Raw genomic sequence first — 18,544 nt, forward strand, 5'->3', positions numbered from 1 at the left:
GAATGAAAGTCTGGCGTTCATGGGATGGCCGCTAGGTAGCACCATGCTCTTTTTCCCTATCTTGCTTGCATGACGCATGGGTTGGCACATGTGAGCAAGGGGGATGTGTGCAATGGTAAACCAACATTGGTATGCTCCCACATTTTCATCAACTGCTGCCCAATACTGCAACCGGTGTGTCATTTGCCAACAACACAATGTGGGAAAAGCAGTAAAAATTATCCCAGCTGTGCACTCTCCCCCTTGGGAACCTTTTGTAAATATGCAAATACACTTCATTCAAATGACAAAATGTGGGTATGAAGCTGTGCTTGCCATTGCTGATATGTTCACCAAATGGGTAGAAGCCTTCCCATGTAGAAAAGCAGATGCAAAGACTGTCAAACTACTGTTGAAAGTGGTTGTTTGCTATCCCTGGAAGCATAAACAGTGACAGGGGAACCCACTTCACTTTGTCCAAACTTTGCAATGAAACTGTCCTGAAATCGCCCTAATGAGTATGAGACTTATGCCAAACAGGAAAACTGGCCTCAGCCCACCAGAAATGGGGAGACCAATGACATTGCCCATGTCTCTACCATTGAACATGTAACAAATGGACATCCAAATGATATATGACACTATGATGTAATTTTGCCATGCACTAATTAGAAATGTTTAGTCTGTTAAAGTGGCCCAAGGGAAATAACCAGACCAACCTTATCACAGCATCCAACCAGGTGATTGGGTGCATATCAAAACCCACAAGAGGAAGACTACATTCGAACCAAGGTGGAAAGGCCCATACCAGGTGGAATGCCAAGGACGATCTTCCTGGACTCATGCCTCATGACCCTAACTGCCGAAGGATCCTCTTCCTGCTGGCCACCGGAATCGTCCCAGTGACCCCTCTGATGATGAGCCACGAGCAGCCAACTAGACCGCAGAGTGGAGATAGTCTGGCAGAAGAAGTAGGCTCTGTGCCACCAGAACCACCGCAGGCCCGGATTAAAGAGACGAGGGGTGCGCAAAGGCCATGCATGCTCAAAACACATCCACTTCTCCAAGGGATGACATGCTAGTAACCTCTCCCCCTGACACTTACAGTGATGTAACCTTAGGAAGAAGACATTTTCCTCCTTCTAGCTCATGACTATGCCAATGCTGTAAACAAACAGGCATACCTATGATACCCATTTCTTTGTCTTTCTGACTTGTGTGATCCCAACAGCAAAACATACATGCTTATCTGCAAGCTATGGCAATGTACATGATTTCCATGGATGGTATACTCCACCCTATAATGTCATTGTGAACTCCCCAATAGGTTTCTTGTGTTATTCTAATAATGGTACAGGCCAATTCTTGGGTAACAGTACCTGCAGCAACACCCTTACATCCTATCACGTGTCAATTTCCATGACGAATGTCACCAATCCCTCTAAGACCTTCCTCATAAACTGTCAATGGCACGTATTATGTACTGTATATGGGAAGTGGGCATACCCATATTTACCACCCTAATTTTCGCGGATCCTATTATGTGGTCTTTGTTATCCCTGCTATGAGACACATGGATGTCTCACCTACGCACAAACCTAGATGGAAACATAAAGTAGGCAAGTTTGACAGGTTCATGTCCATCCTCTTTCTCATGTATCGAGCTGCTAGAACCATTAAAGAAACAGGAGCCATTGCAGGTGCTCTGGAAAGAGTCTGCAACGCAAAATGTCCACAGAAATAATTGCACTTCGTACTGTTGTCATCCAGAATAGGGCCTCCTTGTTGGGCTGTTAGCCCAACAAGGAGGTACTGCTACTGTTATAAAGAAAGAGTTGTATTTTCATCCCCGACATGCACATTAATTGGCGGATCACAAAAGAAATTAAGTTACCAAGCTACATGATGATGCTACATGATGATGCTAATGATTTGTGGAGTTGGTTGTCTTAGCATCTTAGGAGGTTTTGGCTTTTTGATATTGTAATAATCTATTATTTTTATTCTTGTGGCTCAATATGTGTTGTGCATGATATTCAAATACTGATTTTCTGCTTTGTTCTCTGAAGCTACCCCGGCACCAGTACAGCTGGCAGTAGTTAAGTACATTGTTGATGCTCCTGACAAACTAGGTAATTCAGAAGATCCAGAAAGGCACTAATGAATATCTACCTGTAATTGTGTAAAGTTATATCTGTAATGTGCTCGACAGCACAAAGGGGTGAGTGTAGAACAATGGAAAAGTACTGGCTGGGGGATGCAGCCTGAAGGCAAAGTTTGACCTTGTCAGAATTACCAGGCCTCTTTGTTTTACAAGTAACCACTGAGCTAAGCCAGTGCGTGACCATAAGTCTTTCCACAGCTTGTAAAAACAAGACTATAAGAAATTTTGTAACTTGTCTTTTACAAAAAAGTAATCAACCTTGAGGCAGAGTACTAACCAATGAAATGTGTTGCTAAGGCTTGACTAATGAATATGCATAAATACACATAGATACACATTGTTTCCTTAGGGGTGATTTACTGACTGCTACCTGCTGTCCATGTAACCTCACTCTCTCTTGCACAAGAATATGTACATGAAAATAATATGCACATTAGAGCAACATGCATTAATATGCAGAGAAAAAATACACAAAGAGAATTTGGCTGCAGGGACAAGGTCAATATGGCCTGGACACTTTTTAGCAGAACTGCAGGTCAGTTGGCTTTAGGCTAGTAACTTACATTCATTGGAGGACAGTCCCCGAGTTCCTGAAGTTTTCCCGAAGGACCATAACATGTATTATCATTAATATAAGTTTAATATAACACTTCCTACTCATCTTGTTACAAACTTGGCTCTCATTGGCTATTGGTGGTCTGTGCTCTTGGAATGAAGCTGTGATCCCCACACATTTCAGGACCCATCCAGATATTGGGTCGTAAGATCAGGGCGGCTCAGTTAAGTCTGTGATTCAATTGGTAATTGATTCTGTAAACCCCTCACATTACCAGATAGTTTTCGCCGACCACCAGTCCCGACCCTGCCCACAAATAGAGTTTCCCCTCCCAATTGTTGGGATGGACAAATCTGGTGGGAATTGGCCCCATAATCCACTAGTGTGCCCTGTCTCAGCAGCCTAAACTCAAGAGTATAAGAGCAAGGCACACATTTATACCCACTTCTAATAGAATGCTTAATTTCCACATGAAATGATGTTGTGCCCATGCAGGAACTTTGTATTCGGCACTGAGGAGCGACTTCTTATTGCACATTATTAAATTACTGACACCCTGTCGGGTCTTTTCATCCGGTGTCAGTCTGCAATTTGTATGTAGTTCATTGTGCTATTATGTTATGTGTTTTTGTTCTGGTTGTTGTGCCTCTATTGTGTGTTTTATGATGTGTTTTTATTGTTAACCCTGTGCGCAAACCTACATTTCCCTTACAGAAGAATGAAATTTGATTCACATATGAATCGAATTTAATTGACCTTAGGGTCAGTTATGAAATGCTTATAGAGTTCTAACTTCATTAAGATTCTAACTTTACAGTGTCAGAAAGTATCATGGCTAAAGGTTTTAAGGCCACAGTAGTTGGGCAGTGTACTAATGGGCTAAAAGTTTGGCAGTCTTCCCTGTTGACTGCACCAATTAAACTTACCTTGCTCATAGAGGATGCTCTGGACTTACAGCACTATATGGAGCACATCACCATTCACAGGTGTTTAACATTCACTGCTTATTCTCCATGTTTCCATTATTCAAGTAGAATTCCCTCCACTGCTCAGAGCTGTGTGAAACCTTGTAATGTGGATTCTGGAGGCGGACAAAGTACGTGCCCAGCAAGAGTGTTACCTCAGTTGTGTATCAGCATCTGTGTGATTGGCTGTTGAACAGCTGTAGCAGAGCCAGTGGGCATAAAGTTGTAGCCAGTTCACTCCACCCACAGCCAGTGGCCATTACAGTGAGCTGTGCTTCACTTGAACCACAGCCAAGGGGCATTAAACTGTGCTTCTTTTGGACCAGGGCCTGGGTCTCTGTGGCCCAATGAGAGGACATCTGTGGGTCCTTAAAATGCACTACCTTAAAATAGACAGAAAGTATCCACAAGAGTTAGAGTTTAACTTTATATTCCTTTAGAAATTGCTGGTTACACTCTCAGAATATCTGATTTAACTGCTATATTACCTGGGTCCCATAGGTCAGTGTCTGTGTGGATCTCTATGTGTATGTGCATTCTGGCGTTTTATATGCAATTGTACCTGTATAAGGACAGTCGCTGAGGTGTATGTCAGGTGCATGTAGTGTTTGAGCCCCGTGTTAACCCTCCCTGACCACATCTTAGCTCACTTAGGTCTTTGGGGATTTGAAGGAAATTATTAGTGAAGAGTGGAAAGGAAGGAGGAGAACAGTTTGTACTAAGAACTAGGAAAGATTTTACTGTATGAAGACAGTCGAGCATTCTGATTCCAGAGTGAAATGAGTTGGAGAAGGAAATTATATATATTGACTGGCAAGGCCTGTATGGAATGTTGTTTCATTTGATATTTCCTTTCCTATTTCCTATTTCCTTTCCCTTTCCCTGGATAGATATTTTTTTGGAATTCTTTGGGATTTCTTTGGACATTGGATTTTGAATAAAAGTCATAGAGTTTTTTAGATATACATTTTTTAGATGTATTTCTCTCATGTTTTGTGCACGGAGCATGTATTTGCATTTTAAGACAACATGCTCATCTCACAAAATTTCAGGAGAGGATGCATCCTTCCAAAGTGACTGCCAAGATTGACCAAACCGTTTGGTGAGCACTATCTAGAGAGCATGGGAATAATATCCCACAGTGGAACAGCCTGGCATGGCTTAAGTCATGTCCCTGATGCCAGAACCATCAATCTGTAATGGCTGGCAGTGGTCTTCATGCATGCACACAGTATGTGGTCTGTCATCTATAGGGCACAGTAAGAAGGCAACCAGATAAAAGAGAGAAAAGGGCTGAACTGAGAGCAGAAACATGATTGCCATTTTGGCCGGTTCTCATTTCTTCAAGGGACTACTTTAGGATTAGGATTTGGGTTTACGGTTAAGATGAGAATTGGGATTAGGTTTAGGCATGGGTTCAGGGGGTACCTTATCTGTTTGGTGTAGTTACGAGTTAGAATTAATGGAGTCAGATGTATATTAAGACAAATGTTTGTGTGTGTGTGTGTGTGTGTGCTTTCGCCACGTCAGCTTGCTCAGGATCGCTATTGATTAGTAGTAGATTGCCTGCCAATTTTCTCTTCACAATGGGGACAAAGTGAGTGAATACCTCGCCCAGCACCAGTTGAATCAAACCTTGTCATGCACTGTGCAATGAAAAATCCCTGCTAAAAACTCATTCAATGGCTGAGTGAACATGAATTATTTTCGCATCTTTGTATCACATGAGATAAGCAGACAGCCGAGCTGTTCAATCAGTATGTGATGTTATTTGAGAATGAGCGTTAGGTACATTTGTGAGTGTTACTGGGCTGAATGCTTTGTGACATGAATCAATAAAGGATGCTTCAGCGTACATTCACCATACTCTTTGTCTGAATTCACTGTTGAGATACAGTCCTGCAGCCTGTTGTACCAGTGAAGCTTGCTAGTTGAATGTAAATTTATGCATCACAAAAATTTTAATGGCTGCACCAACTGAAAGTTCCAATGTAGACACAACACCTAAACTACAGATTAATCCTCATACTTTGTACTAGATAACACAAGTATTTGTTGATGTTTGGTGAACATAAATCAAGGTTTAGCCTCTTTTTCTCTCGCTCGCACGTTTAGCAAATATTAACTTAAAGCTACACTCAAGCGATTTTCCGACCACTAGAGGGTGACAGAAACCGCAACACATTTTGTAAACACACACAGCAAAACTACTGGACAACGGAAGCTCTTAAGGACAAACTGTGCATAAAGGCTAATGGCTAAAATAAACTAAAAATAAAAGAATAAAAAGAATAAAGAAATATCGGCCGTTACCAGTCTCGCTTTGCCAGATTTTTCTCCCGCTGAAGGTTACATGTCCCACAATAACAAGTGAAGAGGTAGGTAGCAAGTTTACTAGTTTAACAAGTTTACTCAAAATCTACCACCAGCACCACCTCTTTCCATTAACAACATCCCCCTGTCTGTCCTGCCTAAAATCAAAGTGCAGGGACTTTCCATCCAGCACAACCTCAGGTGGAGTGACCAGGTAAACACCATGACGGCAAGCTTTAGCAGGAAGCTTTTCCTCCTCAAGCGCATCAAGCGTTTCTCCGTCACTCACGCTGACCTACGAGCCATTTATATCGGCTACATTAGACCAGTGCTGGAGTATGCAGTCCCTGCTTGGCATCCTGGTCTCACCCAAGCCTTGTCCACCCAGTTGGAGCGTGTGCAAAAGAGGGCATGTCGCATTATCCTGGGAGCATCTTACATCAGCTACCAGCAAGCCCTAAACACCCTAGGCATCCCCCTTCTTGAGAAGAGGAGGGAGCAGATCTGCCTGAAATTTGCTCTTTCACTGCAATCCTCCCACTCTTTTGACTGGCTCCCCCTATCTAGAGAACAAATATCTGGACGTACCACTCGCAATGGTCACAAACTTAACACCCCGCTGGGAAGAACAGGTCGTTACTACAATTCTCCAATCCCCTACCTCACAAGACTCATCAACAACCATACATCATAGTTTTCACTCTTCTCACTTTCCCCTTCTTTCCCCCAGACTACTGATATTACTACAGCATTCCAGAATCCCTTCTTCATAGGATTTGCACTAGATCTGGCCTGACTACCCTGTTTACATTTCATTGTAGATTGTATATGCTACTACTTTCACAATTATTGAAAATGTATTTTTATCTCCCTGCTGTTTTGATATACTATATGTATGTAAATTGGTGTGTAATTTCAGTCTGTAAATGACTGCGAAGCACTAATAAAAAGCTACTACTACTACTACTACTGCTCACTCGCTTCATCGATTCCGCCATTACCAGAATTGTTTTCAGGGATGGGAGGGGGAGAGCGCCGCTTTCAAACAGCGAGGGAGGAGACAAGCTAGTTTTAAAAAAAGGGCCGAATTTGACAACAAGCTTTAGAAAAGAGGTGAAAACAGCAACACAGCTGGCCTGCGTGTGTGGATATTTGTTTATATCATTACTTCTCACAGAAATCTCCATGTAGCACACGTTAGTTTCAGGATAGTTACAGGGTCTGAAATCGCTTATTGCAGGTTTAAGCTAATGATAATTGTGGCAGGAGAAATTGATTCTGGTTTGCACGTTATTTGCAACAGAAGGTTAAGACATCACCTGTACCTTAAGTCTCTTAGGTGCAACCAAGGGCGTAGAATTGGGTAGGGACGGTAGGGACGTGTCCCTACCAATATCAAGCGACTCTGAAATGTCCCTAGCAATTATTTTGATTGACAATAAACGTTGTTTTGTCCGTCAGTGTCTAGTCAATGTTAACAGATCGCGTTCTCTACTACGAGTCCCGCTGCATTGGTGTAGTGCATTGCAGGTGCATTGGTGTCCCGCGTCGGCATAGCAACGGACGCTGTAACGAAACTTTAGTATAACAGCTGTTTTAGAATGTTATTGCGTCACCCGGATAAAAATTGGCGTGACACCGCCTCCCTAACCCCCCCAAAAAATCGCTGATTGGCTTTGCCATTTCTTGCTAACGTATGAAATGCGTATATTATTATTATTATTATTATATTAGTAACAGTTGTGTTTAGCCATTAAAGTTAGTTTATTTAAGTACCGTGTCGCGTGCGTCTGTGACAAGTGACGACCGTAAGTAGCCTACATGTCACAAGTGAGATTGAACAATGCTGCTGTGTGCCATGTCCATCAGGACACACTGGACAACACTGATGTAAAACAAATATGCCAACAGTTCATCTCTGTTAATGACAGGCGTAGGCATGTGTTTGGCTCCTTCAAATAGGACCAAGGCAGTGGACACTCAGCTGTTTGTATGTAGGGTTTGGATATAGTTTACAATATCTTATTATTATTATTATTATTATTTTAAATGTAATACAGATCGTTGGTTTGAATAGGCAACAGTACTACAGTACCTGCCTTAAAACAAAATGTGCTCTTCAAAGTCCCATTCAGCTGGCAAATTTGAGTCAAGGATTCATTAATGTGCTACACCCCTGTGTCTGTGTGTCTGTTAATGAGTGTATTGGCTACCATAACTATCTAGATCAGTGGTTCTCAACGTGGGGTCCGGGGACCACCAGCGGTCCTTGAGGGGGTTCCAGGGGGTCCCCAGCAAATTGATGAATTGTTAAACTTCAGCATTATTTAATTTACAAATAGTTAACACAATTACAGAATGTAGAAGAATGACTGTTTTGATCTTAGTTTCACTGTTATCTCTCTACCTACAATACAGACAGTCATGGGATTCTGGATCAAAATCATATCTAACAATAAAAGTATTCTCAGATTTGGGTCCGAGAGACAAAATCTCATCAAATGGGGGTCCATGGCTCTAATGTGGACTAAACTAGGGGTCCTCGATATGAAAAAGGTTGAGAATCACTGATCTAGATGACATGAAATGGCGGTCAGAAGTCTATCATAAATGTAAAATGCCTCAGCTTCCAGTGGGGGTTACATCCCCTCCGGACCTCCCCCATTTGTGTCCCTACCAATGTCAAAATCAAACCTACGCCCTTGGGTGCAACTAAACAAAGACACAGCGAAGTGCCAGACTAGTTAGCTTCAATGTTTAGTGTAGATCTTATGATCGAATGCACATTCTGGTGCAGCGGCTGCAGGAAACAAGAGGGAGTGAAGTGAATAGGGATATTGACAACCTTATAATTTGTGTATTGTCCATTAGCTTGGTCTCGGAATACATTATTGTTGAGTTTACCAGTTGAGTTTTGAGTCACCATATCACTCCTAACCTTGGAGCTCAGTGGGTCTACAGAGAAACTCCCAAACTGACAGAAACCTCCTTCTACTGTCCACATTTAATTAGATTAGTTTCTGCTGAGAGTTTATGCTGTTGAGAGCTAGCAATGGGCCAACTGATTCCTGTTTTAGAAAGTGCTCTTCACGTGTTAATGTTTCATGGTTTAAGCGCAAAGCTCCAAATGGCTCTTATTGACTTGTGTCTGTGAATGGAGGCCTCTGGTGAAAATATCCCTGATGTGGAAATCAATACTCACAAAAACTCAACAAAGCAAGTTAATTAGGCGTGCTGAGGAAAAGGAAAAGTAACAGGTTGAAAACAGACGTGAGAGAATTAATTATGCATTCAATTAGTATTGGTACTTTATACTGCAAAATCGTTGTTTTTGGTGCTCAGGATTTTATTTTCTGTGGTAGTAAGGTAAAAAGCAGACAGAGTGGCATCGATTTCATTGTGTGTTTTTCTTCCATATCCAGCAGTAACGGTTATGCTTGGCTAGCTTTAAAAACAGAGGATTAGCAAGAAAATGCCCACAGATGCCTCCAGGGCTTTTACCTCTCAATGGAATCAACACAGAATAACTTGTACACTTACTGTTCTGAAACTTTTGACGATGGAGAGTTTCAACATTAAAGTGACATGATGATCATTGTCATGCCAGAAGGGGTTTTAATCTCAATCTTTAAAAGATGTGATCATCTGATGTTGAAGATCTATTTTATCTTCATTATGGGATTCATATGGCATTAATCACCTTCTTATGAAGTCCCAAGACAGCAGGAAAACAAATGGACAGGTGTTCACTTGTCTCTCAATGCAAAATCAGATGTATCTCCATGTGTATGTGCCAATTTAATGATGTTACAGCAATTAGTTATGTGAGTTTGGACAAGACATGATTTTGGAGCTGCAAGATATCTCTGTCTGCACAGTTGGTGTATAATTTTCTCATCATTTTTGTCTGTGGGGGAGGAGGGAAATGCACGATATGCATGTCTAGCCTGTGGATATTGTCTCTGTATCTCCATTGTAAAGTTCAGCATCAGCCAAATGGAGTATTATGAGGGGCCCTTAGGGACACTATTCAGAATTACCATGCATATACATGTATTTTTCCTCTCACATACACATATGAAACCAAACTCATTCACATACTATACTGAAAACCACACACACATACAAGTGAAATGCTTTTACATACACAACTGAAACACTCTCACACAAACAACTGAAAAATTATATGCTCACATACACAACTGAAAAGCTCTCATGAAAACTATTGAAAAGCTTTCACACATACTAGTAAAGTGTGCTCATATACACAGTTGAAATGCTCTCATATAGTATAGTGAAAACCTTTTACATAAACTATTGAAAAGCTTTCACATTTACTATTGAAAAAAATAATTTTGTATGAAAGCATTTCAGTATGGTGTATGAGAGGATTTGATTTCAGTTAAAACGGAAGGCGTTTCAGTTGAACCGGAAGGTGGTTGGTTTCAAATTTTTCTAGCTGTAGCCTGCAGACTTACAGCGAACGACTGTTGTTCGTTCGTTCGCCACACTGATGTCTGCTCAACAGCCTGCAAGTAGCCTAACCGAAGCAGCGGCGTTACTTAACAATATATTGGCCTCAGCGGAGACCATCAGAACCCTGTCAAATGCGACAACAATCGGGCAGCAACCGGTCGTTGCAACTCCAAGTGTGGACACGCTGGACAGTCACCTAGCATCGCTCTTCCCATCCCGCCAGCGTAGCAGCGTGCCACTGCCAGCTGCAGCTCCAGTCAGGAGAGAATGTGCACCACGTTATCAAGCGCAGCAGTGCTTCGGCACATGGACATCAGGCACGAGGAGAAAAAGGTAATTATAAATAGTCGAAATTATCTTTCATATTACCGTCCCACATTAGATAACGTTACACTTAACTGTATCTGAATACTTGCATGTCCAAATACCAACCTGAAAAAGGATGATATGAATATTTTGATATTCAGGGCCAGGCCTAACTTACTCTATAGCTTAGCTTGATATATTTATAGAATGGCAATCGTTTCCAATCTTTGCGGGCAAACGAGAGGAAATATATAACGTTAGGCAGCGGGAGGATCGGTTCACAGCCAGAGGAGGGTCGGTAAGGGGTGACGGTTAGTATTTTGCTCTTGTCAAACTTGCCATACTTAAGATATCCATGTGATTTGATGCGTAATGGTTTGTACAGGTTTGCATGATGTTGTACTACTGTGGTCTCAGTATTGTATTATCTATGGCAGCATGACTTAACTTGCACTGGCTGTTTTCATGTAGTCTAATAGTTACATTGTTATTTCAGAGCTCGAGCACAGCAGCATGACCATTTCAACAAGGACGTAATACTACTCCCGAATCCATCATGGGGAGTAGTGTGCAAACAACATCCAAAATTACGGTTACACAAACATGGGCACATCCTCAGTGCCTTTGAATTCCAGAAGGCCTGGGACCACCAGACTGTTATGGAACGCATCAGGGATAGCTTTGGTGAACACATTCCGGAGGATGTCAGGTAAAGGCCTATTTTTTCTTCTTCTTACTTTGTATATTAATAATATAATAATTTTTATTTATAGAGCACTTTAAAAAACAAACAAAAAAACAAACAGGTTTACAAAGTGCAATCATGATTATTACAAACATATATAACAATAGCATTTGTTTTAAAATGTACATGATTCAGTCACACACCTCATAGGAGCAAGAAACCAAGGAGACGGACATGCACACACACACACCCACACACACACACACACACACACACACACACACTAACAACATATTGTTAAGCTACATAGCCTAAAAGCATTTTTCGTTGTTGTAATATCCCCATCTTCTTTGTAGCCTCCAGTTTCTAATGGCTTGTGGCAATAAGCTGGTGTACCCTAAGCTCCAGGAGGGTCAGGAGCTGAATGGGATGCTAATCCATAAGGTTTATAAAACCAAAGCCCTGTATGTGAGACCATCAAGGACCCTTTTAGTAAGTTTGCTTTTTTGTTTGTTTGTTTTTTAACCTGTTTTGAAGTAAAACTCCCAGTAAACAGTCAACATGTAAACAGTAAACATGGCCAAAACATGGAGACTGCCTGAGTATATCTTTATAAATTGTATCATAAATGTTGTATTTTGGTGTATTTTCATCAAATTTACAGTTACAGTTGTAGTCAAAGAGTAGAAGAAGACATTCAGTTGCATCATTATCCATGGGATCTATAATGGTGATATTGCCTTTGAAATTTAGATTATATACTAAATATATATATATTATATACTAGGTGAGGATGAAAAGCTTATTTTTTCCTTTATTGCATCTACATTTACTCTGGAATGCTAGATATAGGTTTACTTACAATGGATTCATATTCCTTAGCTTCTTACCTATCAAATGAGACCAGAAATATGCATATAGGCCTTATGGTTGAGGAGCTATTCTTGATTCATTTTGGGTATGTTATTTTAGGCGTTTTTTCCTAGGGCTAGGGCTTAACAGGTTTTACGCTAAATATAATTATCTTTTGAAAATGAAATGTATACTGTTTACTGCTTGTAGCAATATACAGTATATATTAAATTAAAGCAAAGGTTTGAGAGCAATCAAAACGGAGAAAAGCGCAAACAAAGGTTTCTCATTTTAATCGGTTAAACAATTACTTGTTTTCAATATGGTTATTTAATTTCAAAGTCGTAATTTTTGCTTTTGATATATATTTTTGGTCTTCTTTCTTTCTCTGTTTAAGACTGACTCGGAAGAAGAAAATGAACTTTCCCACATCACTACCAGATCAACGTTAAGCATGCGTACAACTGCTAAGGACAGCGATGATGATTGTGTTGAAGTTGATGGTCCACAAATCCACACAGGCATGAGCAGCCTGAGCAGGATAACTATTGAGGATGATGTGATCTGATAATTGATATGAACCGTTTTATCTTTAGATTATTATGACATACACATTTTGGATTAATTGGTTGCTTACGACCAACGATTTCACAAAATACGGGTTGTTACAAATTATGTCACATCACTGTGTTTCTGATCTTTCATTTTTGATGTTGTCTTTATAGTGCAGAAAAGGTCCCGGTTCAAGAGATACTGCTGGAACTGTCAAGCAAAATTAGCACAAAACAGCAGTGCAAATTTAATATAAATCGCTCTGCTGTCTGGGAGGGAGCCATGCGGGGCTTCCAAAGGGTATCCTATGACCCCAACTTGATGATCTGTGTAAAATTCTCAGATGACATGGGGAGAAATGAGGAAGGGGTTGATTTAGGAGGGCCAAGGAGGGAATTCTTGAGGCTGCTGATGGAGACCATTGCCAGGTCACCCATGTTTGAGGGAAAAGAAAACAGCAAGAACTTGGCTCTTGACATTTTAATTTATGGTGATTTTTACTTGCAACTTTTAGCTTTTGAACTGACTTACAATTGATTTAATAGCACAATGAAATCCATGATTTTATGTAGTAGTGAGTCTTTATGCATTTATCAATATTACATTTCCTTTTATTCCATTGTTTTGCAGCTCTAAGAGAGGACCGGTACTACACAGCTGGCAGAGCCATTGCAGTAAGCTTGGTACATGGCGGTCCACCACCAAACTTCCTCTCACCAACGGTATTTTCTCTTCTGGTTGATGGTTCAGCAAATCCAGTCCTAGAAGACATAGCCGACACGGAACTCTTGGAAAAAGTCAAAAAGGTCAGTTGGTAGTTAGTTTTTAAATGTTATATTGCATTAGAATTAGGTTACATTACAGTGTTCTCTTGCCATTTTCCATTTTGAGAGGGAGTATCTGTCCAGTCCAGTCTGCCCATTGCTGAATGCCCACTTTCCATATGATGTAGTTTGAATTCCACCACTATTCAACGGACAAGTGTAGTCAGCAAAGTGTATTCTCCTTGTTTTTTATCACATTGTAGCAATGTGGAAAAAAACCTGCACTGCTATGAACTGTTAGGGGACCCTTGGGCATCATGTAATTATGCAGACCTCTAGTGTCTGGGTTCTTACTAATAAGTTATAAGACTAATAAGTAGCCTCCATAACAAGCCATCCTGCTGCTACTTGTGATGATAGGTATCTGAAAGTACAACCCTTGAGGACCTTGAGAAGTCAAAGGCACCTCTGCTTGACTACTTGGCCAATGCAGGATGTCTGAGGCCTATGCGGTCGATAAGAGACAGGGATCTGCAGGTACATGACATCGTCATGTTTCAGGTCATCCACAGGGTTCAAGGTCCATTTCAAAGGTATTCAGTGTTGGTTGTTTACAGTCAGGTTAATCAGAATATGGATCAGAATTTTACCCATTGACCAACATGGTCTAGGACTAACTTCACAAAATCTATTATTTTTATATAAAACTAAGTGACAAATTGACAATGCACAACCCTAATTAAATTCTGCAAAATTAGTACAATTGTTCCATGTTCTTTGTACAGATTCTGTGAAGGACTGAAAACTCTTGGGGTTCTGGAGAAAATCCCAAGGCATCCAGACAGCTTTCGCCCCCTGTTCTGCTATGAGCCAAGCACACTGACTGCTGACCGGGTGGATGATCTTTTCAGCATTCGTCTGTCTCCAGAAGGGAGCAACAAGAGAGCTGCTGAGGAGATGGTCGTTACCTTCTGGAGAGACTATCTCCAGGATGCAGAAGGTAATTGACAGTTTAGTGTACAAGTAAACTGATGCATCTATTTATATTTTATTATTATTATTATTTTTTAATTATAATTTTTTTTTTTTTTACAAAACATACCTGCATAACAAAAACATTATAGCTTAAACTTACTTATTCTCTTGGTTGTAGTATCATTATCACGTAGCACCTTGAGATTGTTGAAAGATGAAAGGCGTGTTATAAATTCATTGCTATAAGAGTCATTCAGTTTTTTGACGCTTTGGTTTTGAGAAGTAAAATACTCTTATTGAACAATTTATTCAGTATCAGCTGATGTTAATTGCTCTAGAGATGTTTCATATACATGTTAATTGGACCAACTACCACTTATAATGTTTTTCTGTTTTTATAGAAGAAGAAGAAGGGCCATCCAAACTACAGAAGATATTGGCCTTCGCAACTGGAGCATCTGTGGTACCACCTATCGGCTTTTCCCCAACTCCCTCCGTCCAGTTCATTCATAAAGGAGATGACGACTTCTCTTCTACACCAATGTTCCCTATGGCCAACACATGTGTTAACTGCATCAAGTTGCCACTACATGTGTCATACCAACTGTTCAAGGAGAAGTTTGACTTTGCATTAGGAAACACATATGGGTTTGGCAGGGCATGAACATATCATGCTCTGTATGCATTTCTCTGTCTGTCTCACTTTCTCTGCTTGTCTCGGTCTGTGTGTCTTTGAAAAAAGTTAAAAAGGACAGTTGTTAGTTGCATTGCTGAATGCCCACTTTCCCTTAAAATTATATTGCCGTCTGCAATAAAGTTTGCAATCATTAGAGAATATTGAGTCATGATGTATTTTATATTTCAACTGACTCAGTCAAACTATGTTTTAAAAAATGCTTACATTTATTTTTAACGACATGTCTCGTATTCATACCGTTTCATACCAACTGTTAAGGTATACTTTAGACAATTAGAATTTAGACAATTAAGCATGAACATATCATGCTCTATATCTCTTTCTGTCTCACTTTATCTGTCTCTTGTATGTCTCTCTCTGCGTGTCTGTCTCTGTCAGTCGTGGTCTGTCTGTGCCTCTCTGTCTCTCCCCCTCCTGTCTCTTATCTGTCGGTCTCTTATGTGTCTGTCTGTCTATCTGTTTCTCCCTCTGCCTGTCTCAGTCTCTGCTTGTCTCTCGGTCTGTCTTTTTGAAAAAATGCTTTGAACAAATGCTTGTTAGTTTTGAACAAATGTTTATTATGTTCATTTATTTTTAATAAAACAATGTTTTAACAAAACTTTAACATAACTCCCATGTAATTCACTGAATACACTGCACAAGTGAAGAAAACAAAATGTTTTAACAAAACCTTAACATAACTCCCATGTTATTCACTGAAGAAAGTGCAGAAGTGAAGAAAACACATCTATTCCATGGTTCCCATCATTTTCAAGTGGATTCACTTGTTGAATAATGTTCATTGTGGTCTCATTAATGGTTATGTCAATGTCTGGAATTATAACATTATTATTGGTTTGAAGTTCAGGTAATGGCCCTTCTTCATCAATGCCATAATAGTTATCAACATCAAAAATATCATTTATAACCGGATGGATTCCTATGCTGTTTATGACACCTGTATGCCACAGCTGAAGAGGTGTCTGCCCCCCTTGTGTGGAGAGGCCATGGTTGTTCCACTGGTTGATGAATTCTGTTACTGCCCTTTCAATTCTTGGTAAATAAACATAATGCAGACAAAATAGATGTAGTTCATTCAATGAATCCAGTATACCCTGTTCCTCCATGAAGTTAAAAATGTTTATAAAGTGTCTAGATACAACTCTATTGAGTTCTGCCCATAGTCTCTCAATCCTTTGGTTGTGTACTGAAACACCTGTAATAACACTACGACTGTTCAATCCCCTTCTTTCCAACATAAAACGGGCAACATGTATATTTTCCATACCGTGATCACATCTGACCCTTAAGGGCAAACCAAAGTTCTCTACTCCTAAAAATAATGACAAGACACTTGAGGCTCTGTTGTTAGATAAGCACCGTAAGTATATAATAGTCCGGCTGAAGCCATCAACACAGCCATGAAAGACCATCCGCCACCTAACCAGCTTGTGGTTGCCGTCAAAATGCCTGTTGGGAGATATACACTACATTAAAGAAAATATATACTTAAAACTTGCCAACTATATCAAAGTGTTGTTTACCTTATAGATAATACAAAACAGTTACAAGTCAACTTACCATAATTGGTAATAATACATTTTTAATAATAATACATATACATAATAATAATATAATAATAATAATACATTTAATAATAATTATATATATATATATATATATGTATATATATATGTATATATATATATACACATATTATTAATAATAGTAATAATAATAATGATAGTAATAATACATTTTTTTTTTTATTGGTAATAACTTACCATAATTGGTTGGGGGCTTGAACACTATAGACCCTTTGGCGTATAGCATGACAATGTCTAAATGACTGCCCAATGGGATCCACTTGATGCAGGCTCTGTCTGACCCGCCAACGCTGAACCCTTAAACCACGTGATCTCAGGCTTCCAAGTACGTATGCTTCACCTGCATTTGGAGTGTTCTGTAGTATATTAGTCACAACGCTGTCCAGGTCTTGATTTGACACTACTGCATATCTTAATGGCTCAACTCCCAGAGTTTGTCTGTGTCTGTATAGGGTTCTTCGACTGATTCCAAAGCATGATGCAATTCTCTGCCATGTCATACCAATGGACACACAGTGAGAAATCTGTTCGGCGGCTATGCTGTATCGGGGCCGACCTGGATGGCCAGTCAAGGTTATTGGGGGTATCAAATTGTTGGTCACATCAGTGGATCTCCGTCTGGCCTCATGTTCATGCAGCAAGTTGCGAAAGCATCTATACAATGATCCTAGTAGGTTACTGACATCCCTATTATCATGATCATATCTGGACACAGCAATGCAGATAGAGTTCGTGTATGATCATCGAGCACTCTATAAAGCCTCTCCTCACCGAAATGGTTGGACTCTTCGCTTTGCAGTGACTCAATGCATTGCAGAGCACTAGTAAAAAAACTTGCAACATCCTCTTCATTGCCTCTCACCTCAAAAAATAAAGTTTGGATTTGAAAAACAAAGAGGATCAGATGAACATACATTGTGGTTGAAGTACTTCAAATTCAGCAAGAGCACATGCACTTCCTAGTGTGGAGTCTTCCCGTTTCCTTCACATGACAGGAAGGCCTTCCTTTTTAACTGTAATGCTCGTATTCACTACTGAACTGTTATATTTCATAATATTATACGAGAGCATTTCAGCTGTGTATATGAACACATTTTACTAGTATGTGTGAAAGCTTTTTAGTAGTCAGTGTAAAAGGTTTCACTAGTTTTTATGAGAGCTTTTCAGTTGTGTATGTAAAAGCATTTCACTTGTATGTGTGTGAGGTTTTCAGTATAGTATGTGAATGAGTTTGGTTTCATATGTGTATGTGAGAGGAAAATTTTCAACTGTGTATATGAGCACACTTTACTAGTATGTGTGAAAGCTTTTCAATAGTTTTCATGAGAGCTTTTCAGTTGTGTATGTGAGCGTATAATTTTTCAGTTGTTTGTGTGAGAGTGTTTCAGTTGTGTATGTAAAAGCATTTCACTTGTATGTGTGTGTGGTTTTCAGTATAGTATGTGAATGAGTTTGGTTTCATATGTGTATGTGAGAGGAAAAATACATACAATACGTATATGCATGGTAATTCTGAATAGTGTCCCTAAGGGCCCCTCATAGAGTATAGTCACCATATGCATTATTAATTTCCCTGCAAAAGGGATTGGTAGTAACAAATAATGATAAAATATAGGATATAAAGGTGGGTTAAAGGTTCTGTAATGTCAACATTGTAAAACTTGAAAAGCAGGG

The 18,544-nt window shown here is 39.9% G+C and overlaps 2 protein-coding genes across 2 annotated transcripts in view; both read left to right on the plus strand.

The window, feature by feature from the left end:
- The window catches only part of LOC139925776 (toll-like receptor 6), a 311,939-nt gene extending 303,557 nt beyond the window's left edge, over positions 1–8,382 (plus strand). The window contains exon 3 of the mRNA XM_078281999.1: positions 8,241–8,382. The gene's annotated coding sequence lies outside the window, so the exon portion shown is untranslated. The remainder of the gene's footprint in view (positions 1–8,240) is intronic.
- Positions 8,383–10,759: 2,377 nt separating this feature from the next.
- Positions 10,760–15,251, plus strand: LOC139928859 (G2/M phase-specific E3 ubiquitin-protein ligase-like). The gene is made up of 8 exons (XM_071921544.1): positions 10,760–10,786; positions 11,395–11,468; positions 11,801–11,908; positions 13,022–13,338; positions 13,479–13,654; positions 14,033–14,205; positions 14,398–14,612; positions 14,992–15,251. Exons 1-8 carry the CDS (start codon positions 10,760–10,762, stop codon positions 15,249–15,251), a joined length of 1,350 nt encoding a protein of 449 aa, XP_071777645.1.
- Positions 15,252–18,544: the final 3,293 nt, after the last annotated feature.

The sequence above is a fragment of the Centroberyx gerrardi genome, chromosome 24 (assembly GCF_048128805.1).
Source record: "Centroberyx gerrardi isolate f3 chromosome 24, fCenGer3.hap1.cur.20231027, whole genome shotgun sequence".
NCBI lineage: Eukaryota > Metazoa > Chordata > Actinopteri > Beryciformes > Berycidae > Centroberyx > Centroberyx gerrardi.

Coding starts and splice junctions, on each gene's coding strand:
- LOC139928859 (XM_071921544.1), top strand. CDS start 10,760: ATGGACATCAGGCACGAGGAGAAAAAG. Junction 13,655..14,032: donor TCTTGGAAAAAGTCAAAAAG/GTCAGTTGGTAG, acceptor TTGTGATGATAG/GTATCTGAAAGTACAACCCT. Junction 14,613..14,991: donor CTATCTCCAGGATGCAGAAG/GTAATTGACAGT, acceptor TTTTTATAGAAG/AAGAAGAAGGGCCATCCAAA.